At 41.4% G+C, this 27,210-nt stretch overlaps 1 protein-coding gene across 2 annotated transcripts in view; it reads right to left on the bottom strand.

The window, feature by feature from the left end:
- Positions 1-27,210, bottom strand: part of Uggt (UDP-glucose-glycoprotein glucosyltransferase) — a 188,732-nt gene that overhangs the window by 49,259 nt on the left and 112,263 nt on the right. For both annotated transcript variants that reach the window (XM_080283702.1, XM_080283701.1), the window contains exons 17-21: positions 26,115-26,324; positions 15,219-15,330; positions 11,136-11,248; positions 9,533-9,709; positions 108-300 (exon numbers count right to left, since the gene is read on the bottom strand). In XM_080283702.1, the coding sequence (XP_080139828.1) occupies positions 108-300; positions 9,533-9,709; positions 11,136-11,248; positions 15,219-15,330; positions 26,115-26,324 (805 nt within the window). The remainder of the gene's footprint in view (positions 1-107; positions 301-9,532; positions 9,710-11,135; positions 11,249-15,218; positions 15,331-26,114; positions 26,325-27,210) is intronic.

Below are 27,210 nucleotides of genomic sequence, written 5' to 3'. Positions count from 1 at the left end.
ATTAACCATAGCAAGTTTGTTTAAATATGGATCATTAACAACACATTTCTGTTGATTCACTGACACCTCTAACTTGTTCAGGAAGGGAGTTACTATGCCAAACCAACCTTGAAACTTGGGGAGAGGAAGTTCTTGAGGAACCAGAACTTGACTGGAGCCTTTGTATGGCGTAAGACAGAAACCATCATAATGCGGAGGAAGCGCTCATAAAGATGACCAGATGCAACTGAGAATATGTTGACACGTTCCTCCTCATCATCCCCCTCACCATCTCCACCACTACTCCCAGAGCTGAATGTGCTGAAAAAATGGATTATATAAAGATGGGTTACTCTGATAGATAACAATCTACCTATTTATATGTGTCTGTCTGTCTGTCTGTCTGTCTCCCTCTCTCTCTCTCTTATCCCATCCTTTACTGCCCCATCAGAAGTGTTGGGGTGTGAGTTATGTTACTCAGTCCAGGCATTTAACCCGCCGCGTGCCGGCTATTTTTAGCCCTATGGGTCACCCCAGTGCTGGCCATTTTTCGACCTTTTCTGGGGAGGCTAAAATGACGATTTTGATGCGGAAACAACGAATTTTGCCATTAAAATGCTCACTGAGGCTTGGAAATTAGTTTCATTAAGTCCCTGCATACTCGTGTACAGGTATAGCCGCTCTTTCACACTCACCACGTATGTGAGAGAAAGCCGTTTTCAATGTAAGGTATACTCAGGTATTTATACTGGGATGGTATAACAATGTTCGGTGCACTTTTCTGATTACTTATTACTTCAGCATCTATTACAATTTGCATGTCTTTCTCACTACGAATGAATTATCTTACACTTACTTGAAGATAGGTACAACCTGACTTCATTACGTACAGTTCTGGCACTTACAAGAAGGTATTTACAACTTGACTTCACTATATAGTCCTTACACTTACAAGAAAATATTTACAACTTGCACTTACATGAAAATATTTACAAAATTCCTTCACTATGTACAGTACTGGGTAAGGCACACAGGCAGAGTGAGGCAGAGTGAGCGTGAGGGGGGGAACAAGTGAGTGTATGGCCTTTACAGCCTGGGGGATGGTAGAGGAACAGTTACCTTACATTCCTGCCAATTTTTACCCACAAATCTTGAAAAATGCGGTCACAGTGAAGTTTTTTATTTTTAACCGTTTTAAAACAGCACTGGCACTGGCCACGGAATTATGTCAGACCGTTTTAAAACAGCACTGACACGCGGCAAGTTAAGGCAAAAAGGACTGGCTATTCACCCACCTGATCTAAACCTACTTACACTTAATAAGCCTTAACCTGCTTGACCACCAGGTATCGTTTTGGTTATATGGTTACCACCCAACACAGTGGATGCAATCCTGGGCTACAAGGAAAAACTTTGCTTATCACTTTGTGCAGAGTAGCCTATTGACAATACTACATCAAGTGAGTGAAAGGTGGGCTCCCCTACACAACTGCAAAAAAATTTGCTAAGAGATAAAATATGAAGGATGGTTGGACAAAAGTAACGTTGTAATGTATCTATCTATGTAGTCTGATGCCTTTTCCTTGGAAAGGGTGACCACAAATGTATCACTCCCATTACACCCTGTCCTCCACTGTCAAGTTGCTCTTCACCCAACTCACACAACTCTTTCTCATATACTGTACCTTTCCTCCCCATCCCTCCATCTTATTCTCAATCACCCCCTCCCACTCCACCTTGATCACAAGTACACTAGTAAACACTATTTCTTGAGAACAATACAAATGCGAATAATAATAATAATGTAATTCATTTATTCATCATCCAATCCTGTGTTGCCCCATGAGGAGTACAAAAGCCTGGGGCTAGGCAAGTTGGTCCAGACATTTAAGATTAGAGTAACCAGCCTGATTCATCCCTGAGTGGTATTTCGTGAACAATAAACCCCAACCACCCCTTGGATATAAACCTGCACAGGCTCAATCCGATTGGAGCGCCTTAATTACCCAATAAACCACCAGGTGCCACAATTTGGTTATATGGTTACCACCCACAGTAGTAAATGGTTTCCTGGTGTACAGGAAACCATTTGGCTTGTCACTCAATGCAGAGTCACCTGTAGACAGAAGGACGAGGAAGGAATGAAGGAAAGAAAGGCAGAAGAGGAAGGATGGAAAGAAGGAAGGAAGAGATGAAAGGGCAGTCACCCAAAAGCAACACTACATTGAGTGAGTGGATGGGTAAGCGCCCCCACCTACCACTAAATAATAATAATAATAATAACAATAATAATAGTAATAATAATAATAATAATAATAAAAATAATATAGACTTTAGTCAAGATAAGATGTTATGCATAAGTAATTCATATTTAAGGCACAAAGAAGCGCACAATATATGGCACTAAGAAACTGGGAAGAAATCTAAATGGAGCCCGAGCGATTTTATATATTTGCAAAGAGAATGATACTTTGGAGTGTTGCTGACACGTGGGTAGTGAGATGATGATGCAGAGGATTATCTCATCACATGGTTTTAGTACTCAAGGTAAAACTGAGAAGAGAGTGGTGGATACAAGTAGGCAGGAGTACTCAGAATGAAAAACTAAAAATAAAAAATCTGAGAAACAAAGCAGTAATCCATGAAGTGAAGATAAGCCAAATGTAGTGACGCATCTGGGTTGATGAACTGGGTGCAAATGGCTTGGTAAACTTGTGTAGTTCAAATAGAGTGTTTGGTTTTGAATTTTAAGACTGCATATGGTTTTGTACGAGTGGCAACTTAACAGAATGATACAAAACTTCCATACATAGGGCTGATAAAGCTGTATGTAGTGTTGCATGGGTAGCAGCAAGTTAGAAATGTGGGATACAAAGACTGAAAGAGCAATGGAGAAAAAGAGAAAGAAGTGGCTACATTAGCTGCAAGAAAGGGTTTTTTATCAATGGAGGAGGAAATATGCTGACAGCAAGAAACATGTAAAGGAATCAGTTACATGAAAAAAGAAATCAAGTTATGACAATCTTTGGAAAAAAAAAAAAAGTAAATTATATACAGTAGTATGAAAACTGGAAAGTAGCCAAAAAATGCAAAATGGTAAACATTTGTTTTGGTGGTGTGCAGAGAAGGAATCTGGTGCCTAAAAATATGACACAGGCAGAAATGAAGAATGTTCTGCAAGTACAACAATTATATACTGTACAAGAGATATGCTCTTTCTGCTACATAGGATTCCTTTTGTATTGTGGAAAAAGTTACCACCGATGGGTTAATGAGACGAGTTAACAATCAGGTTGTTTAATGGAGGGCAGGGGATGGTAATGAAGGTGAAGGGTGGAGATCTCGAACCTGATCTATGGAGATGATGAAGTGTTACTTAATAACTGTGAGCAAGAAATCTGATTAAGGCATCTGGCAATAGACAGATTGATAGATGGAAGAAATGTGTAAAATGGTGCACGGTTTTGTAGATGTCTGCGACCATTGTGCTTTTCACGTAATGTAAAAGTAAAGTGATGTTTGCTGAAAAAGAAAATAATTCTCAGTGTGATGTGCTGGAGAATGGAGATGGGCAAACTGGTGGAAGAGCTTAAGTGTCTAGGTAGAAGGGAAAGTAAATGTAAAGCAGCACTGGGAAGGAAGGTGGTTGCTGTTACAAAGGTCTTGATACCAAATGAAGGACTAGATGTGGACACATAAGAACTGCATAAAGGTGGTTCACTGCCCACGTATATGTGAATGAGGCTTTGGACTGGTATGACGATGAGCAGCAAAAGTAAGAGCTGTAGAAATGGAATTATTGGGAAATGTGTGTGGAGTGGAGAGAGAGAATATACTGTAATATGAAAGAAACAAACAAACACACTGAGTACGTAACTTTGCGGATAATTGGGTTGAAAAGTGTGTGCTCAGATGGCAAGGTCACAGAGATGGAATGTGTATAAACAGGGTAGTAGAAAATGTATATGTGTGCTTATTTGAAGGTGTGAGGTGTGGTACACCAAGGAGACAGTGGATGAATATGATAAATGAATATGTATGAAAGGTATGGCTGTTGTTGTTGCTGTTATTTAACCCTGGTACACCTGATTGAGCAGACCCATCAGCGTACAGGTACAGTACATACACCACGCAGGGAACTGGCAAGTTCTTGTGGTAGACAGCACCTAACCAGCGCTGGACCTACAGGTATTGTACAGCACAAAAACACTGTAGGGAACTGGCACCTCCTTGTGGTTGACAGCACCTCGCCAGGGTTGAACCTACAGGTACACAACACTTCACACACTGTGCAGGGATCCAGTGTCCCCTTGTGGTAAACAGTTGCTCACCAGGGTTGGACCAGGGTCCTTCCCTAGGAGGACGGAAACATGGAACATGAGGAGGTTTGGTTCTAATATGGACAATGCAGCTGCTCTACCATGTGTAGGAGTCTCATCACCGTTAGGAAGGTTATATGTGGAAGCTGGTAAGGCTACAGAAAGGACATGGGATCAAGCTATCTGGATAAATTATGTATGGAGAATTACAAAACAATGATCTGACACCTGTTTTTTAACTTGACGGTTGATCAAGAACCTCTATCTAGTGGATTAACAAGAAGTGCATCTACCAGGAAAAGTATCACAAAAGTATGTGAATATGGCTGGGCCCATGAGGTGGAGCCAAGATGCCAGGGACTTGAAATGGGAATGAGTGAATGTCTGGCTCATTTAACTGGGCATGTTGGTGATAATTCTCCCTTTACTGTGATTTAGTTTTCTTTGTTTTCTGTACTTTACCTTACCTCATCCTTCCTTGCAGAAGACAGGTCAGGATGACAATGATGATGACAATACCACAACACGGACAATGTCAATGATGATAATTATGACATGATGCTGCTGATGAAAGTAAAGCACACAGGACGATGGTAAACACATAATATGAAAGCATTTAGAACATTCTATATCTATACTTGAAATGATGGTCAAGGATCAACATTATAATACTGTACACTGTTGCATGATGTTTCTGAACTCTTTCATATGTATGCAAAGTGAGCTACCTACTAATCAGCCCATGCAAGCAAGCAAGCACACATCAATGTAAGCACAGAAATTGGTGTGTACCTGCCCCACAGTTTCCGAACAAGAGTACGACTTTCACGAAACAGCAAGTGCCACTCCTCAACTAACGGCCCAATTATAGGCATGCTTGCAAAACAAAAAACAAAAATATTATACAGAGTCATATTGTTGTGTTTGTTGCATAAAAAATAAACACACACAAAGCAAAAATCAGGCAAAGGTAATGTTGTGATACACTGTTATATAACTAAGTACAGTACAACCATCTATGTTAGTGCAATGAATCAAGAAAAAAAAAATAAATAAATAAATAGAAAAAAATGATTACATGCAAATCTATAAACACAAGTAAAAGAAAAATAACTAGGGCAATCTCTATTTCTTATATAATAGATATTTACTATAAAAAAAAGTGTACAATAACTATGACAGGTGATTTCACAACTGAAGAAGTGACTTCCTGTTTAGGATACTGAAAAAACATGATGATAAATAAGTCAACTATGCTACTTATGGAAACCCAGTCCACTGACATGGTTCAATGACAGACTCAAGCTGCTTCTTCCACCAGGTTACAAATCTGCATAACAAAGTCTACCTCAATGTTGTATAAGCATTCATGGAATCCATGGTGCTCATGTCCATCTATCAGCACTGAACTAAAACTTTTCCGTCAGCTGTCCAAATTACTTCTCTTCAACTATAAAGCCTTCTTCAATATTTGCAGAAAATATGGTGAATCACTCAAATATTTCTTCCATCAACCTCGATATTTTTAACATTGATAAAGTATTAAAATCTTGGTGTCAGTAAATATAATACTAATTCTCACCATCTTCACCCAATTTCTCACATTTACATTGGGTATAAAGATCAAGAGCATATGTCTTCAGCATCACTGTGGACAAACATCAAAGGAAAAGGAAATGCCAAGTGCAGTCTCCTCCCTTCCCATCTTGTAGGATGCAGGGGGTTATTTGTAGGAGGGCCGATAGGAGGTTAGTGAGGGATGTAAAAGTTATAGGAAGTGAGGAGTGTGTGCAGCAGCACAAACTATTGATTTGTGATATGGTGATTAAAGAACGAGTGATGAAAAAGAGGACTTATGTACCTAGGAGGAAAATATGGAAGCTGAAAAACCAAGTAGTGAGGGATGCCTTCTATAACGAGTTGAGGAGAGTGGTGGCTGAACAGGGAGCTGTAGACAGAGGCATTAATGAACAGTACAGAGCCCTCAAGAACAATTTCTTGAGAGTTACTGATGTAACATGCGGTTGGACAAGAGGACCACCAAGACATAAAGTAACTTGGTGGTGGGATGAGGGTGTAGAAGCTGCAATTAAGGAGAAAAGAAGGCTTTTCCGGGAATGGAAGAAGGGTGGTAGCAAAGAGGAATATTTGGCTGCTAAGCGTAGGGCTAGAAGAGAGGTATACAGGGCAAAGTCGGAGTCACAGAGACAATTACTTGATAACCTAAATCATGGGGAAAGGAAAAATATATTTAGGGTGGCAGGTCATGTGAAGAGGGATAATCGGGATATCATAGGTGAGCAGTGTGTGAAGAATGATGAAGGAAGGGTAGTGGTGAACAGTGAGGATATTAAAGATGCATGGAGAGAGCATTATAACCGGTTGTTGAATGAGGATTTTGACTGGGACAGGGAAGGTTTGGAGCCAGCAGATCCAGTGTCTGGCCCTTGGTCTTTGATTGATACTGCTTGACTGGGACAGGGAAGGTTTGGAGCCAGCAGATCCAGTGTCTGGCCCTTGGTCTTTGATTGATACTGCTACTGTGAGTGAGGCAATAGGCAGGATGAGGGTGGGGAAGGCAGTAGGTGTGTCTGGGTTGACTCCCGAAATGTTGAAGGCCTCAGGCGATACAGGGGTGAGTTTAGTCACTGACCTGATAAACAGGATTATTTATGAGTGTGTTGTCCCAGATGACTGGCTGAAGAGTGTAACTGTAAATGTGTATAAAGGGAAGGGTGATGCCCTGGAAAGAGGAAATTATAGAGGTATAAAGCTTTTAGATCAGATAATGAAGGTAATGGAGAGAGTTTTAGAAGGTATGATTAGAGAAAGAGTGAATACTGATGAGATGCAGTTTGGGTTTATGCCAGGTAGGGGGACCACTGATGCTATATTCATTGTTCGACAGCTTCAGGAAAAATATATTGGTAGAAGAAGGGATCTTTATTTTGTTTTTGTTGATTTGGAAAAGGCCTTTGACAGAGTCCCTAGAGAGGTGGTGAAATGGGCAATGAGAAAGCTTGGCTTGGAGGAGTGGCTGGTTAGGGTAGTTATGGCCATGTATGTGGGTGCTCACACCCAGGTGAGAGTCAATGGAGGTTTGAGTGATGAGTTTTCCATGAATGTTGGTGTGCATCAGGGGTCAGTCTTGAGTCCCATGTTGTTTATCGTGGTACTTGAAGCCCTTTCACGTGACTTTAGAAACGGACTCCCGTGGGAGTTGTTGTATGCTGATGATTTGGTGTTGATTGCAGAGAATGAAAGGGAGGCGGAGGAAAGGTTTAGAAAGTGGAGAGATGGTATGGGGCAAAAGGGTTTAAGGGTAAATGCAGATAAAACAAAAGTGATGATATCTAGGGTTGGTGGCGGTACTGTCAAAGACGAGGGAGAGTGGCCATGTGCAGTTTGCCACAAGGGCGTGGGAAGTAACTCCAATTGAGCGGTGTGTGTGATAAATGGGTGCATAAGAGATGTAGTGGTATCAGAGGTAGACTGCGAGATAATGCTGATTTTATGTGTACGGCGTGCCGGGGTGAGCAAGTGGAGATTGTCAGGCGTGAATGGATTGAACTTGCTGGTGAATCTCTTGAGTGTGTGGAAGAGTCTTGTTATTTGGGAGACATGTTGTGTGGTGGAGGTGGGGCTGGAGCTAGCTCTGTGGCTAGGGTGAGAAGTGGTTGGAAGAAGTTCAGGGAGCTCTTGCCTCTCCTGACATTGAGAGGGCTCTCCCTACGTGCTAAGGGGTCTTTGTATGCATCATGTGTTAGGAGTGTAATGCTGCATGGCAGTGAGACCTGGGCAGTGAAGGAGGAAGATATTCGCCGGCTCAGACGTACAGAAATGACAATGATTAGGTGGATGTGCAGTGCGTCCCTGCGTCCAAGGCCAGGAGGGGCTGGGTTTACAATGAAAGAGTTGAGAGGTAGGATGGGACTGGAGTGTATTGGTGTTGTGATGAGGAGAGGTAGATTGAGGTGGTTTGGACATGTGGAGAGGATGGGGGATGATAATTGGGTGAGGAAGGTGAGAAGTGTTAATACTGGGGGTGGGGTTATGAGGGGCAGACCGAGAAAGACATGGGGCGAGGTCATTAAGTGTGACCTTAGGTTTAAGGGACTGAACAGGGAGGCTGCAATGGATTGTGCAGCGTGGAGAGCCGCCATTAGGTGACCAAGGCTGACACATGCAAGCACGTTGGAGCCTTTAAAAACGAAAACGAAACGAAAACGAAAACGAAAACATGCCCTGTGGTATACAGTAAGTAAACCCCTACACTAATGCAAAGAGATGGAGTTTCCTGCCCCACCTAACACCTCCTTTCTTCTCCTCTTATAAAATGTGAGGAGTGATCTTTTTGCCTTATCCCTTGGGATTACTGGCATAAAATATAATCCATAATGTCTATACTCCAATCCAGTCCCCAACACCAAAATATGCCTCCTCATCCAATGCACCTTGCTACCACAACATGGACAATCCCTCAACATAACCTCCACAAAAGCTCTCTAGGAGGTTCCTGCTGCAGTAGCTAGTTTCCTTCAGTCCCCTGGGTTCATGTCCAGATGAGCCTGAGGGTGCAACTACTACTACCACGTACTGCTAGTGCTATCACATACTACTTATACGAATGTACTGTGAGAGGGTATTGAGAACTTGAATTCATACTATTGTAGTGCATTTTTGGTCAAAACTAGGTAAATGGGAAAAAACAACAATATCTATATGTGTACCATATCATTTATCATCAAACAGTATACTGTACTGTGGTAGAGTTTAATCCTTCACTGTCACAATGCACTTTGTGATCTCATTACCTGCTGACAATTTAGCTTTGGGGAAACCTGTCACAGGGAATGGTTTAGAAAGTATCTCAAAATAAGCCCTTCCATTATGAAAGGTCTCTCCAAAGCACACTGAAATCATTCAGTATTGTAGGAATAAAATGAAGAATATGGCATTAGGCTAAAGGGACTGATTCTCTGATTATTTCATTAACTGCCATGTTCTCATGCAGGTTTACCAGCACGGTAAGAGTTTATGCAAAATGGATGTACTGCATTTTGCAAGGTTAATTCTTGGACTTTCATATTCTCACCACTCAGAATTAAAGTGCAGTGCTAGCTAACTCATCAAGAACAATGCAATTCTACTTTCAATGCAGTGATCACACACTCCACTCATCAACACCCACTCCATGTCTGACATTCTCACTCTGCACTATTCTCACACCCTACCTGGTAATTGAACTCCAAATCCCTCCTCCTTGACCATCTTCATCATCATCAACCAGAAGTGAAAGATGTTGCTTGCCAGGCTGTTTCGCCACACGCACCTTCACCACATGGGATCGGAAGCTACTAATAAGGATCTCTACGTCTTCTGATCCAACCGGGGTGTCTGTGCCCTCATGACTGCAAAACGTGAAGCAGGGTATAAAAAAAAATATGCTCATGAAATTAATGTTGATATATAATACATAACATAAATACAATATCCAAATATCCAGATAATCCAAGGACAACAACACTACTACCAACAGGGTAGTCCTTCTGAATGGATGAACTCTGGGATCTGGGTGATGCTCTGTTAAATAAGTTCTCACTGAAACCATATTACTTAATACAGCCAAGTTAAGGTCAACTGAACTGAATTTATTTATTTTTTTTAAAGACTATATCTAATCCATCTAATGTGAAGTCTCTCCAGTACTGAATAACATCATTTGGAGATGGAAAACTATACAAGCACTGTAGGCATTCTCTTGAGGTTTCTCACCCATTATATTCAAAGAACATAATCCCACTCTTATATCTGCTCTTATGTTTCACTTCATTTGTGAAAATATACAATTTTTACACAGAATACTGATATACATCTTTGCGATAAGTACAATCTGTGATAAAAATACCTGCAACTGAAAAGAACAACCCTACTGACAGTGATGTTACAGTGTTTATTCTTCGGCTAGTCTGGAGGCAAGCGTCTAGAATACTGACATTTTTTTTTTCTAATTCACAGTTCATGATGCCTATGCATAACCTCAGTACAGCACAATCATTTATAATAACTTACATGAATAATATTTCAAAAGGATATCATTACCCTACATGACTCGGAATCTGAGTTTCCTAGACTGACTCAAGAATGATGTGCATAATAAAAAGTACCTACAGCTAGATATATCAGCTCACACTACAGGGTGTACCTCATGAAAAATACAAAAAACTTTGCTACACACAAGGGACTAGCACTGTAATGTCAGTAATCCCTCCTTGGCCTCCAATTATAGAAACTAATGCACCATGCATAATGAACAGCCTCCATCCAATACAGAATTTACATCCTTCAAGAAATTCCATTTAAAGGGTTTCTGATGTTCCTGAAAATTCAAACTTGGAACTTTAAGACTGTAATATTTAGTCTGTGGGAACTATGCTATTTTGTTGATATCCATATAAAAATTTACCTCTATTACGTTGAATAACTATTACTAGAATGGATAATTCACTACTACATCATTGAAATTGTGCTTCATAAATTCTGTGATTGTCTGATTCTGTCTGACTGTACTTTCCCATGTAACTATCCACAATATATGCATGTGCTAACTAAAGATATCAGCTGGGGATAGGAAGCAATGCAACTTATCCTCTGGTCTCTCGAGCCTGGGATGGTTCCTGCTGTTACCATTTAAACTGCCCGGATAGTATCTAAGGTGGCTAAGTTTCCTCCTCAGTATGCTTCAAAAGAGTAAGCACAGAGTGAAGATTGCATGTATAAAAAACTTATACAAGCACCCTCATTCTCCATATACACACAAATATGTGATGAACCGACTTGGCAATATTGTAGATATCTGCAGAACGACCTTGGCGTAGCCTCAGTAACCAGGCTCCTGGGTTGGCCTTTAGTTGGAAGTATCCAAGGTTTGCCATTACAATTGTGTCCACCTGCAGGGAACACCAAAAAGGAATGAAATACACAGTTTAAATTGAGTTTTTTTATGGAACAGAACTAATACCAGTACATGTTCTCTCAACAGATTATATTACAGTATCAAGTTTTTATCCATGTGAAGATTTAACTGTCAGAAAGGTAGCATAACTGACATGGAAAGTACCACACTGGACATATATCTCTATCTACCTGGCACACTGACGACACACTTTTAATTTTGTAGCTTATGATAAGTGGTGGCTAGTACAGTAATGTCACTATCACTTTCAAATACAGTTTTGTTGGCTACTGGTTCTGAAATCACCTACATACAAGTAATGTCCTGTATTATTCTCTATCAGTTCAATCAAAGCAAGGTATATTCTTAGTCTTCCTTCAGTTCAAAAGATAATGTACTGTCATCCTGACTTATAGCTAATGTGCTAACTGAAGGTGGAGTGTACTGTTGCTTGAAACACACACATCTTGGATCAATGACTCCCACTATATGAAGACTAATATGTTATGGTCATTTCAAGCCTGACCCCGACTCCCCTCATGTGAAGAGCCTTCAATGTATGGCCAAACTTGCTTTCTCATGTATTTTCCTAAATACAGTACATCTCCTCTTACTGCCACCCTACAACTGCTCTATCTCTCTCTCTCCTCTCCTCTTCTCTTCTGTCTGTCTGTTTGTCTCACCCTCTCTCTCTCCTCTCCTCTTCTCTCTCTCTCTCTCTCTCTTTTCTCTTCTCTTCTCTTCTCTCTCTCTCTCTGTTGAAGCGTTGAATCTTTACCTCGTAACAACTGCCATTTCAAAGGCCACTGCTCTTCGGAACCGTTTGCTTGCATCCCTCCTCCATAACAGCAGGCTTATGATGCCCATCTAACATCAGCTATCATCTCATATCTGTCCACCCTCTAATGCAAGAATTAACTAATACTTTCAGTTGTCCATGAATTCATAAGGTCATCTCTGGAACTGTCTTCCTCAGTCTGTATTCCCTCTGCCTGTGACCCCCAGTCCTACATGAAATGAATGGATCTTGAAGTTGACTCATTTGTTCATTTATTGACTGCCTGACTGACTTACTGAAAGAATTCTGTAGGCTTCAAGACTCTGGTTCTTTTTTTTATACTGAAAAAAGAGAGAAAAAAAAAGCAGAGGTTGCTGTCACTGATCAACCTCAGTCTGTCTGGCTGAGCAGACTCATCAACTGCAGGTAGGCAATTGCCCCAGCAGGCCTGCCTTTGGTTCTTTATTCTTTAGAAAAAAAAAAAACTTTGTGGTAGGTAGGGGCATTCACCATCCACTCACTCAATGTAGTACTGCTCTTGGGTGTCTGCCCTTTCCTCTCCTCCATCATTCTTTCCTTCCATCCTCTTCTGTCTATCTTTCCTTCAGTCTTTCCTCGTCCTTCTGCCTACAGGTGGCTTTACACTCCCTCGTCCGTCCTTCTTTCCTTCATTCTTTCCTCTTCCTTCTGCCTGTGGGTGACTCTACACTGAGTGACACGCCAAATGGTTTCCTGTACACCAGGAAACCATTAACTACACTGGGTGGTAACCATATAACCAAATTTTGGCACCTGGTGGTTTAGTGGGTAATTATTGCGCTCCAGTTGGATTGAGCCGATGAAGGTTTATATCCAAGGGGTGGTTGGGCTTTATTGCTCACGTAAAATGCCATTCAGGGCTGAGTGAGGCTGGTCACTCTCACCTTAAATGTCAGGACCAACTGCCTAGCCCCGGGCTCCTACGCTCCTGGGGCAACGTAGGATCGGATGATGGATGGATGGATTGGGGGGGGGGGGGGGAGTTAAACCAGACATAAGAGAGTGGCATCTGAGAGGCTTAAAAAATGAAAACACATAGGACAGTGGCATCTGAGAGGCTTAAAAAATACATATGGGCATCGAATGACAACTACTGTCACAACCAGAAAGGCTTAATCTCCCTCTCATCCAATGTGGCCTTTACGTTATCTGTGGCATAAACGTTAGCTTTTGCTGTCTCACCATCACTGCTTCCTTACCATCTTCCTCCTGTCAGCTTTTATCTCCTTCTGCTTCTTTTACACATTTTCACCATTTTCCTTTCCTCTTTCTACTTCTTTCTTCTTCTCTTCATTCCTTTTAGTCATATGCAAAAATTATAAATGCAATAAAACAGGGGAGCATGAGAAAATTTGGATTCCTCCATTATATCTGACTGGTGACATTGTGTCTCCCTACTCTCTTTCTTTCTTTTCCTTCTTTAAATGACACCTCTCTTCCTCTCTCTTATCTTCTTTCCTCTTCCTTTTCTTTTGTCCTCCTGTTACCTTCTTCTCTCTCTCTTATTCCCCACTTCATTACTTCTCCTGTCACTTCCAAAGGATAAAAAAGACAGCAATAAATGTGTGGAATAAGAGAATATTTGCATCCCTGCATCTTAACTGGCAACAGTGTTAGTCTTCCCTCTCTCATTTTTTTTTTTTTTTTTTAATGGAAAGAAGAAGGAGCCAAGGGCTAGAAGCCCACAAACTGTTCCCTCCGAGAAAAAACAAAAACAAGACAAAAGAGAGCCAATTTCAAGATCCATTATTTTGAGATGCCTGGACACATTATGTTTAAAAGACTGGAGGTCAAAGGCAGAAGGAAATAAAGACAGAGGAAGACAGTTCCAGAGTTGATCTGTTGCATACATGAAGGACTGGGAGAAACAGTAAACTCTTGATTTAGAGTGCTGGATAGAAAAGGGTTGAGAGTTTGCTGCTAGATGGGTGCTATGCACTTGTAGTAGTGGGGGAAGGATGCAAGCATGCAGTTCAGAGGGGCAGTGACCACTGAAGTAGCGACAGAAAAGAAATAATGATGCAAATGTGTGGCAAAAAGTTAGAGGTTGATGGGAGACCATAATAGGAGGAGAAGTTAATGAGATGAAAAGCCTTTGACTCCACTTTGCTGCAAAAAACCGTATGTGGGGTGCCTCCCCTCATATGAGAGTTGTACTCTACACACGGGCAAATAAAACTGTTTCACATAGGTGTTTTTGCAGCTACCTTAGTGCAGATGTTTTAATTTTGCTGGTTTACCGTTACACTGTACTGCTTAAATACAGGTATCAATTTGTAACAAAAGTCAGGGAAATAAAACAAAAATTGGTAAAATATGGAAGATTTTGAGGTTTCAGCAAAGATCAGTCCTTGTAACTCACATTGGAAACTGTATAATTGCCTGGGATCAGTTTTGGTCACTGTGTTACTTTAACTCATTTCTCTCTAGAACCATGGAACTTGATGGATGACTAGATTATTACACAAAAAGAAAAGCTACTCCAGTTATAGTGAAACTCATCCACTACTGTTAAAAGAGTTAACTATGGTACTGTATTTTGTATATATTACTGCCTAAGCATGGATAAGAAACTAGTCTGATATTATTCTTTTCACATACCAATAATAATCTTTTAAGAAAGGAGAGATCCTTATTTTACATTTACTGATAAATTACAGGAACACAATTAATTTAATGGATGCAAAGGATCCAGTGCCTAGACAAAGCTTTATGTCATGCCTGGTTTAGACTCGCAGTTCTAATTGCTCTAGTTGAAAAGAAAACTGCATTTACACAGATTGATCCAGGGACTGAAATTTCCTTGCAATGAACCTCCTCATTCCAAAATATCTTCTACTACATTCACAAATGCAAATTGCACATAATTTATCTTCATCTGTCCATATTTCCTACAGCCTACGAAATCCAGTTTATTAAATGCAATGTGTCCAGACCAAATAGTTTTGGAAGAATAGTTCGCAGAGCAGCCTGTGACCAGTCTCTGGTAAAGTGCCTAGTGCAATGTTGTATAACCAAGGTGGTGTCAAACGGATTGCAGCATCACCATGAAACAACAACACAGTTAGTTTTGACTTCAAATGTGGAGTTCCTTAAAAAAATTTATATAAAGAAAAATAAATAAATAAAATAAAAATTAGAAAGTTACCATGACGGGCAGATGTCTGTTGCCCAGGGTGAATTGGAGGCCTCTGGGAGGGTTGCCAGATGACTGCTCAAAACAGTGGCCCTCCAGCAGCAGATGCTCCAACTCAAATTCACTGAGAAAGATAATTTTTTTTTTTTTATATAAACCATAAGCATAATTCAACACAAAAGAGGACCTGTCATGTACTACTATCCTGCATCTATACCTAATATATCCAAACATCATCTACTATATCACAGTATTTGATTAATCCTCAAGCTTACTATGCAAAATCTGCTTGCTTTCCTTATTTCCAAGTACGGTACTAAAACTTTACTTGCTAAAAAGAATTGCAAGGTAAGAGGGAAACATAGAAGAATAGACATTCATACTCCTTTTTCTGTCCAACTTCCCAATGCAAGAATTAACTGCTACTCTCAAGTCACTATGTATGCAACAGGTGAGTTCAGGAATGGTTTTCCTCAGCCTGTGTTACCCTCAGTCTTTGACCTCCAGTCTTTTAAATACAATGTGTCCTGGCACCTTGAAATGAACAGGCCTTGCATTTGGCACCTTTGTTTAGTTTTTCTTGGAAAGAATTACTCTTCAGACTTCTAGCTTTTGGTTCTTTCTTCCTTACAGGGGAAAATAGAATGCCTTGTCATTGAATTTTCATTAAAGATTCTCTTCTAGCCACCCCTGCCAGGATCAGGACAACTGGCTATTGACAGATTACTATATACAGATAGACATAAGCAAATTCTCTACTCTTTTTAATGAATTTATGTACATGACATCTGTCCTTGGCCCAGGACGGGCACTATAACACATCCTTCAAGCCAACGTTGAGAGTTTTTATTAAACCATGGAAAACTTGGCCTCTTTATGGAGAATTGGGAATGACACTGTAAGTGGCCAATCAGTTGTGACAACTTAAAGGGTGACATAAGTTTTCAACGCAAAGTTCATTTGAACAGACTTCAATTCAGCATCATCCAGGAGTCAAAACATTAATTTTCTAAGCTTCTCACTTACTGTACTGATGCTAACCACTACTGATCCATATGTTGTGGATATTGGCCAAGTACTTTAAGGTAGTGTCAAATGGACAGAAATACGTCAAATGGCTACAGTGAGAAGAAAATCTAAGCTTGCTTACGGTACCCATTTCTCAAAGACTACTAGCTCCCGTCTCTGTGACTTCAGTTTCCAAACCAACTCGTTTCACAGTACACTCAACCTGGCGCTCTCTCTCTCTCTCTCTCTACACACACACACACACACACACACACACACACACAATGATCCCTTGGTAATCACGCATAAATGGTACCAAACCTAGCACCTGATAACAAAATTACATGATAAAGAATACACAGAACCTATGGGATTTATCCTAACTGGTACCCAGCACCCCAAGCTCAAACCCAAATTTTCCCTTTTACAACTTACAACCATTAAATAAATAAGCACCAGAAACACACAGAAGCATCGTAAGGTTAACAGAAAGTGATGAGAGGGGCACAATAAGGAAGAACATTTAATTTGTTAATGGGTAAACACACCTAACTGAACCTTCAACCACCCACTCGTCTTGCCCTAAACTGTAGTCACTCAGGTAAACCTACAGTTTAGTTTAAACACCAACCAGATTTTACTAGCTTACTTCTTATTCTTGCAGTTTGTTTCCCATATTTCAAAATAATTTTTAAGGAGGAAAATGATGTTTACAATCTGCAATGGAGCCAAAGAGACAGACACCATCTTATAGTGTGCTGAAGACAGACGAATACCATCTTAGAACACTATTTTTGGCACAAAATTACCCTTATCAGTGCTGATTTATCTAAACCTAGAATCTTGTAACTTAACCCAACCTATTGCATTTCCTGTCATATACAGTAATGTGCACTTTTTCCGAGAAATATTTTGCTTTAAAAAAATATGCCACAAAGCAAATCACTCGATGGCCTTACTAATTATTAAATAATATTTCAATAGTGTAGCCTCAGATGAGCAAATATTATCATAAGTATATGATAAATAAACAGCAAACTTAGCATTCTGTGGGTCTGACATGCACACACATGGAATAATGAGTGACCTTACTAATTATTAATTTAAATTTTGCTGGTTGTTTGAAAGCAGTGATAAGAAACAGGGAAGTGGGCATGGAAGTAAAAAAAAAAGTCGCTGCAGGACAAAATTGTGATACCAATGCTAACGTATGGAAGTGAAGCTTGGACCTTATTAGAAGCACACAAGTCAAGAGTGAGAGCAGTGTAAATGAGTTATCTAAGAGAAGCATGTGGAATTACATGGAGAGAGAGAAATAAGGAAGTGAACGAACATTGAGGTGTGGCTGTGGGTGTGATGGAAAGCGTTAGGAGAAATACACTGAGGTGGTTTGGTCATGTGGAGAGGATGGAGAGCAAGAGACTAATGAGGAGAGTGCATGTGAGTGCAGTGGAGGGGAGGAGAGAGAGGGGGAGGCCAAGGATGAGATGGAGGAATGGAGTGGAGCGGTATATGAGAGATGGGGTATGTGAGCTGGGAGCAGGACAGTGAAATGGCAGGGGACCAGGTGACATGAAGGTGATTTGTTTGTGGCCACTCGGCATCTGGCAATAAACAAATAGACAGATCAATAAAGCAGACTTAGATGAGTGTATATTACCACAGGTACATGATAAATAAACAGTAAACTAAGCATTCTGTGGGTCTGATATGCACACACATGGTACGAGTGAATGAACCATGCCAAGTGCATCGGTAAATTGTAAACAAATTCAGCTGATCACCTGCAAGCAAACATAAGGCAGCAGTGAAAGATTTTTAAGTTCATGTATTTCCATTTTACATAATTAAATGCAAAATTATCATCCAAACCTAACCTAACCTATTTTATGCTATTTTGGCATGTTTGGCCCCGGGCTCCTACGCTCCTCATGGGGCAATGTGGGATTGGATGATGGATGGATGGATGGATGGCATGTTTGGTTAAGTTGCCACTGGTTAAGTTAGGTTGATCGGGCAAGGTAATGGTTAAGTAAAGTTAGTTTAGAAAGGACTGGGTTGGGTTGGTTTAGGCTGGGTTGGTTTAGGTTGGGTAAAGTGTGGTTTTGTTTTGTTTTGTTGAGTGTGATTAGTTTAGGTCATTTCTGGTTGGGTTAGGTTATACTGTTTTGTTTAGTCAGACAATTTAATTGACATATGACCTACGTGTCAAGTGGGGTTGGTGGAGGATTAGTGCCCCTCCCTGTAAAACAATTAACTCTAAGCCCTTGACCACCCCGTTTGGGATACATGGCGTCTGGCAATGGATGGATGGATGGACTTGTGTATGAGTATGCAAGGTTAGGCCTGTAATTATACATTTCAGTAGATATGAGTAGGGAAGGTTTTAGAAAGTCTGAAATTGTGTCTGATAAACATATACTGTACAGTAAGAGTGAATCAGGAGGATTAATACTGATATATAGTGGTAGGTGGCAGTGCCCATCATCCACTCACTCAATGCAGAGGTGCCATATGAGTTCTACACTGAGTGACAAGCCAAATGGTTTCCTGTACCCAGGAAACCATTTACTACGCTGGGTGGTAACCATATAACCGGGGTTTCTGGCAGGGTTAAGTGTCCCCCAGATTCCCTTATCCAAAATCACTTAAACATGGCAGTTGTTTCAGAGAGCCTCAAAGGGCCCAATACCTGCCCAGGGCCCCAACCAAATGGGCAGACTCGCGCGGCCATGTGGAATGTGAGAGGTGTGAATGAGGAGAGCAAGAGGGTGGAAGTGGTGAATGTGTTCAAGAGTGCGAGATATGCTGTGATGGCATTGTGTGAAACGAAGATGAAAGGGTGCGAAGTGGAGGAGTGGGAGGGTGTGAAATGTGTAAGATCAGGAATGAATGGGAGAGGAAGATGCAAGGAAGGAGTTGCTTTGTTGATGAATCAGGTGTGGCAGAGTGGAATGAGAGACTACAATTGTGTTAGCTCGAAATGTATGTATGTCAAGTTCAAGTTTGAGAAGGCGAAAGTGGCAGTGATTGTAGCATATGCACCACGTGAGGACGGGAGTGAGAGAGAAAAAGACAGCTTTTGGGATGAGCTGCGTAAAGTAGTGGGAGAAATGCCCAGAAGCTATAAGGTGACTGTGATGGGGGATATGAACGGAAGAGTAGGCATTGGTCCTGAGGATGACATAATGGGTTGCTATGGAGTACCAGGAGAAAATGATAATGGGAAGAGACTAAAGGATATGTGTCAGGAGAGGAGGTTGTGCATTTGTAACTCGTATTTCAAACACAGAGATGCACATAAATATACATGGTATAGAGGGAATAAGGATCGTGTTGAAAGAAGCCTGATTGATTAAGTGCTCGTAGAGAGGTTGATGATGGGAATGGTTGCTGATATGAGGGCTGTGAGAGGACGATGTGGAGGTCTGTCAGATCATATGATTGTAGTATGCAAGATCAAGCTGAAAGGAGTGAGGTGGATCAGGAGAGAGAGAAGCGGTCAGGGAGAAAGACTGAAAGTTGAGACGCCGAGGATCAAAGAAATGGCAGATGAATACAGGACCAAAGTAGAGGACGAGTTAGAATTACTGAACTGGAATTAAATGGATCTGGACAGACTGTGGAATGTATATAGGGATTGCTTAGTTAGGTATGCTAATGCAGTACAGTATGTGGTGTGGCAAAGAAGAAATGGGCATGGTGGGATGAGAAGGTAAAGAGAGCGGTGGAGGAAAAGAGGAAGAAGTGGCTAAAGTGGTTACAGGATAGGGGTTCAGTTGAAATAAGAACTGAATATGTTGAGAGCAAGAAGCATGTAAAGAGACTAGTGAAGAGGAAAAAGGAGGAGGTAAATGAGGATCTAGGAAGAAAAATGAATGCAAACTACTCTGAAAATAGAAAGTTATTCTGGAAAGAGGTGCAGAAATGTAGAAGTGAAAGCAGTGAGAAATGGGATGGTGTGAAGGATGCAGGTGGTAGATTATTAACCCATGGAGATGAAGTAAGGACCAGATGGAAAGAATATCTGAAAGCCTGATGAATGGGGATAGAGAGAGCAGAGCAGCTGTAAACATGATTGGTTTTGAGAGTGTGCAGAGAAGGAATGCAGTGCCAGGAGACGTGACACTCGCACAGGTGAAGAGTGCTGTGAAGTGGCTGAAAAATGGGAATGCAGCTGGGGTTGACGAGGTGTATGCAGAGATGCTTAAATGTAGTGGAGAGAATGGAATGAAGTGCTTGTTGGAAATATGTAAGAAGGCATGGATGAGTGAAACTGTGCCTGCAGAGTGGAAAAAGGCTGTGATTGTACCCCTGTACAAAAATAAAGGTGAACGAAGTGAGTGCAAGAATTATCGTGGCATAAGCTTACTGAGTGTGGTAGGGAAGGTATATGGAAGAATTATTATAGAGAAAGTAAGAGAGATATCAGAAGTCCTAGTGACTGATGAACAGGGTGGCTTTAGGAGTGGCAGAGGATGTGTGGACCAAATATCTGCAGTGAGACAGATAGTAGAGAAGGCTTGTGAGAAGGACCATAAGGTGTTTATGGCATTCATGGATCTGGAAAAAGCATATGACAAAGTGAACAGAGATGGATTGTAGAAACTTTTGCGCATGTACAGTGTAGAGGGTAAGCTGCTAGGTGCGGTCAAGAGTTTTTATGATGGTAGTGAAGCATGTGTTAGGGTTAATGGGGATCTAAGTGAATGGTTCACAATCAGTGTGGGCGTGCGACAAGGTTGTGTGATGTCTCCATGGTTGTTCAATGTATATATGGATGGGGTGATGACAGAAGTGAAAACACGAGTAATGGAGAGAGGGATGGCATTGGTAATGAATGGTGATGGATGGAATATCTCAAATTTGTTGCATGCTGATGATGCAGTACTGCTTGCAAGTACCAGACAAGAACTTGGTAGGCTAGTGCAGAGTTTTGCTGATGTCTGTAAGCTACGTTCCTTGAGAGTAAATGTAGAAAAGAGTAAAGTGATGGTTATTGAGAGAGAAGGTGACTCTCAGTGCAATGGAACAGTGAATGGAGAGAGACTGGAATTGGTGAGAGATTTCAAATACCTGGGTACAGTGATAGAAAAGAGAGGAAAATGTGCAAAAGAAGTTGAAAGAAGAGTGACACAGGGAAGAAAAGTAGCTGGTGCAATGAAGGCCTTGATAAGAAACAGAGGCTTGCGTGTTGCAGCTGCACGAGGCTTACATGAAGGAGTGTTAGTGCCAACTTTAACATATGGATGTGAGACTATGGTGTGGCATGAAAATGAAAAGTCAAGAGTAAAAGCAGTGGAGATGGGACTGCTGAGGAGTGTATGTGGAGTACAGAGGGTGGATAGGATACGAAATAATGTGATTCGTGAAAGATGCGGAGTGAGGAAGTCGGTGGACACCAGAAATGAAGAGAGTGTACTGAGATGGTATGGTCATGTGGAGAGAATGGATAACAACAGAGTGGTGAAGAAAGTATATCTGAGCGAATTCGAAGGGGGGAGGAGGCAAGGTAGGCCAAGGAGAAGGTGGAGAGATATGGTGGATGAATGTGTGAGGAAGAGAGGTTTAGAAGTCGGTGAGGCTAGGGAACTGACAGGAGATCGAGAAGGCTGGATGAATTTTGTGAGATGTGCATGATCAGAGATTTTTGGCACCCCTTTTTAACATGGCAGCGTCTGGATTGACTCTGTCGGATACGATATGTTAAGCTACAGAACGTGGTGAATGTTTTTGGCATATCCGTTAGAGCCAGGATTCCGCGGGCTTGAATGATGAGTGAATGGAAGCGTGGCCCATTGGATTGGGCAATTTTGGGCTGTCTGGACATTGCTACTCCTCACCCTGCCCTTAGGTGGGAAAGGAGGTCTGGATGATGATGATGATGCTATAGAACATGGAAAATAAAATCATAAATTTAATCATTTATCACCACAAACATTAATATAATAATGTAGAAAACACCCAGGGACAAGAGGAAGTAAATCTGTAAGACATTTCTGCTGCTTAAAGTAATGTGAGGAAATCAGTGGCTGGCTTGGTTGTAAGCAAGAGCAAGTCAAACCAACATCGGTTGTATACTGTTCCTGTGCTTTTGAAATTATCCGAGTATTTTATCCACAATTATAGTAATATGTTACTAGTTTAAGAAGCACAAAAATGAGAATTACAATCTGTGTAACTGAAAATACAGAAATAGCATGCATTTGACTCCGATTATTGCTGTTCACGACTTTGGGGTGTGGACAATGCATTGTGAAACTAACCCATCCTAGCTGTGATGGTAAGGGCCAATGAAAAGCTAGTACAGTCAGGTCTTGTTATAAGTTTGTTTGGTATGCAATACTCTGATAAAACAGTGAACTAAAAGGTATACCTAGTTTCAAGATAATAACGTCGAAATTCGCTATTACGATAATTGTGCTGGTCGCGTACGACAATCACGTGCACGCTCAGTACCTCCGGAACAAGCTGACAATCAGACGTATGAGTCAAGATGACTGCCCGGAGTTTATGTTCACTATGACTCTTTCCTTTTTGTTTCATATCATCCATGTATAACCACTGAAACACCACTTTTATCATCAAATAAAAATACAAGTGTGAAACAAACAGTGCAGTGTATGATACTATGTGGAGTGATAACTTATCTGTGTGACTTGGAAATCATATTCTGGCAATGATGCTACCCCTTGTGGAAAGAATGGTTTTACTGAGGGTGCTAAGGGAAAGCCTAAAAGGGTAAGATTTTTTTTAGATTTTAGGTTAAGCTGCCTTTCAACCCCTCCCCCCTCCCTAACCCCACTGAACCCCTGTTATATCGACCTCGGTACATGATGAATAGTTATGCAACGAGTTTTCACTTTGCATAACCTAGTCACATACCAAGGCGTGACAGTATTAATGGCTCACAGGTCCTGGCCAATGGAAACATCACTCAGGTGATGATGTCCTGGGCTGCTGTGCCGGGCCAATGTTTGTGAGGTCTTGGGCTTGGTCCAGCTCAGGCATACGTTTCGTTTTTCGTTTCGTTTCGTTTTTAAAGGCTCCAACATGCTTGCATGTGTCGGCCTTGGTCACCTAATGGCGGCTCTCCACGCTGCACGATCCATTGCAGCCTCCCTGTTCAGTCCCTTACCCCTAAGGTCTCACTTAATGACCTCGTCCCATGTCTTTCTCGGTCTACCCCTCATAACCCCACCCCCAATATTAACACTTCTCACCTTCCTCACCCAATTATCATCCCCCATCCTCTCCACATGTCCAAACCACCTCAATCTACCTCTCCTCATCACAACACCAATACACTCCAGTCTCATCCTACCTCTCAACTCTTCCATTGTAAACCCAGCCCCTCCAGGCCTTGGACGCAGGGACGCACTGCACATCCACCTAATCATTGTCATTTCTGTAAATCTGAGCCGGTGAATATCTTCCTCCTTCACTGCCCAGGTCTCACTACCATACAGCATTACACTCCTAACACATGCTGCATACAAAGACCCCTTAGCACGTAGGGAGAGCCCTCTCAATGTCAGGAGAGGCAAGAGCTCCCTGAACTTCTTCTAACCACTTCTCACCCTAGCCACAGAGCTAGCTCCAGCCCCACCTCCACCACACAACATGTCTCCCAAATAACAAAACTCTTCCACACACTCAAGAGATTCACCAGTAAGTTTAATCCTTTCACGTCTGACAATCTCCACTTGCTCACCCCGGCACGCCGTACACATAAAATCAGCATTATCATGCAGTCTACCTCTGATACCACTACATCTCTTATGCACCCATTTACCACACACACCGCACAAGATGGAATTACTTCCCACGCCCTTGTGGCAAACTGCACATGGCCACTCTCCCTCGTCTTTGACGGTACTGCCACCAACCCTAGATATCAACACTTTTGTTTTATCTGCATTTACCCTTAAACCCTTTTGCCCAATACCATCTCTCCACTTCCTAAACCTTTCCTCTGCCTCCCTTTCATTCTCTGCAATCAACACCAAATCATCAGCATACAACAACTCCCACGGGAGTCCGTTTCTAAAGTCACGTGAAAGGGCTTAAGTACCATGATAAACAACATGGGACTCAAGACTGACCCCTGATGCACACCAACATTCACGGAAAACTCATCACTCAAATCTCCATTCACTCTCACATGGGTGTGAGCACCCACATACATGGCCATAACCACCCTAACCAGCCACTCCAAGCCAAGCTTTCTCATTGCCCACTTCACCACCTCTCTAGGGACTCTGTCAAAGGCCTTTTCCAAATCAACAAAAACAAAATAAAGATCCCTTCTCTTACCAATATAGTTTTCCTGAAGCTGTCGAACAATGAATATGGCATCAGTGGTCCCTCTACCTGGCATAAACCCAAACTGCATCTCATCAATATTCACTCTTTCTCTATTCATACCTTCTAAAACTCTCTCCATTACCTTCATTATCTGATCTAAAAGCTTTATACCTCTATAATTTCCTCTTTCTAGGGCATCACCCTTCCCTTTATACACATTTACAATTACACTCTTCAGCCAATCATGTGGGACAATACACTCATAAATAATCCTATTTATCAGGTCAGTGACTAAACTCACCCCTATATCGCCTGAGGCCTTCAACATTTCGGCAGTCAACCCAGACACGCCTGCTGACTTCTCCACCCTCATCCTGCCTATTGCCTCACTCCCAGTAGCAGTATCAATCAAAGACCAAGGGCCAGACACTGGATCTGCTGGCTCCAAACTTTCCCTGTCCCAGTCAAACTCCTCATTCAAAAACCAGTTATAATGCTCTCTCCATGCATCTTTAATATCCTCACTGTTCACCACTACCCTTCCTTCATCATTCTTCACACACTGCTCACCTATGATATCCCGATTATCCCTCTTCACCTGACCTGCCACCCTAAATATATTTTTCCTTTCCCCATGATTTAGGTTATCAAGTAATTGTCTCTGTGACTCAGACTTTGCCCTGTATACCTTTCTTCTAGTCCTACGCTTGGCAGCCAAATATTCCTCTTTGCTACCACCCTTCTTCCATTCCCGGAAAAGCCTTCTTTTCTCCTTAATTGCAGCTTCTACACCCTCATCCCACCACCAAGTTACTTTATGTCTTGGTGGTCCTCTTGTCCAGCCGCATGTTACATCAGTAACTCTCAAGAAATTGTTCTTGAGGGCTCTGTACTGTTCATTAACGCCTCTGTCTACAGCTCCCTGTTGAGCCACCACTCTCCTCAACTCGCTATAGAAGGCATCCCTTACTACTTGGTTTTTCAGCTTCCATATTTTCCTCCTAGTTACATAAGTCCTCTTTTTCATCACTTGTTCTTTAAGCACCATATCACAAATCGATAGTTTGTGCTGCTGCACACACTCCTCACTTCCTATAACTTTAACATCCCTCACTAACCTCCTATCGGCCCTCCTAACTAGAAAATAATCTATCTGACTGCTATTTCCCCCAGACTCATACGATAGTGATATTCTTTTTAGCCCAAAAATGCACAATAACAGCAGGAGTGCGGATTTTTATCTCACAATGATAACGAAAACCGCTATAACCAAGTGCATTACAACCAAGGGATCACTGTATATACATCATATACCATCATCATCATCCAGACCTTCTTTCCCACCACAAAGTGAAAATGACTGAAGATAAAACAGGTTTTCCAACACCACAGTACCTAATCCAATTGAAAATGAAAAATATGATGAATGAATCTGGTCGAGGAATCTAGATGCAACTGGGATGTCTGATACTGGTGTTATGGATATACCTCTGCCATCACTATAAAAACAGATTACTTATGTGAAAGCTACCACCTTCTGTCAAAACAATTATTGAAAGAGCAAACACAAAATATTTTAGTAATAATTCTTACCTGTGCACCCCTGATTCAACACTCTCCAACTTGATGTTATCCAGATCATGAACAGAATTGATAACTTCAACTAGCCAGTTCTCAGGTGCATGGTAGTTGAGTGTGAGGATGGAAGATTCTGGAAGACCAGTAAACCTGGCGTGTGGTCCAGCTGACAACTCTCCGCCATCAGTGAACTGCGGCTCTGGCTCAACAACGTACCGGTAGAAACTATAGGTAGAAATAAGAATTGACAGAATCTGAGACTAGGGCACCTGCAACAGTAAGTACTAGAGAAGCATAACAATATGGGTAACATAGAGAGTATTTGTTTGTGGCCAACCTTTACAGGATTCTGGCATCTGATCATATACTGACAGATATTACAGGTATTTGGTCAAATACAAAGGTGTATACAGCAGATGTACAGCTCATGTGTATTTCATGTACAAAATGGTATTAATGTGATTTTTTTTTTTCCACACAAAAACAAGAAACAAACCAGTGCAAGCACTAGTATAATTAAATGAGATATACATCCTCACAATATGAACACTCATGCCATATCACAACCCTTCACCTATGTTTCCCATATCAACTATATTTCCAATATCACTGCATATATCTGAGTATTGTATTTTTCAGCTTAGGCTTCCTTCAGATATTTGAATACTTTTCATTCTACACTCTTCTTTGGAGGAGCCCTCAGGAAGATTCAAACCACTTACAAAACCAACCAAGATTTCAAAATAGCAACGGGAGGAATCATCCCTGATGCAAAGAGCTGAGGGGTGACTGTATTGTTCTTGTATCTCGTTATAACACTTCAAGAGGTTTGAGGACGCTCCCTTAATTGAGGACATTCCCCTAAAATGAATGATGTCTTGTGTATTCTTCAAAGCAAGCATCATATGGGATTACTCCAGCTCTCAGCATTTATAGGGGTGCCCAAAGTTAGTGGAGCATCATGCTTTCATGTGGCTGAATCCAATACAGCCACCTTTTCTTATCAGTAAGTATTTTTTGCTATTATACTTCTAGTCTGTGCTCTGCTTCCCAGTGTGGCCAACAAGTTTTAACGTACAGTAAGCCTTGGAATTTTGTCAGTTATTTTTTT

The sequence above is a fragment of the Coenobita brevimanus genome, chromosome 98 (genome assembly GCF_032717465.1).
Source record: "Coenobita brevimanus isolate Jiangsu-jjx chromosome 98, ASM3271746v2, whole genome shotgun sequence".
NCBI classification, from domain to species: Eukaryota; Metazoa; Arthropoda; class Malacostraca; order Decapoda; family Coenobitidae; genus Coenobita; species Coenobita brevimanus.
Note: the sequence above shows the minus strand (reverse complement) of the source record. Positions and strands in the feature narration are given on the sequence as shown.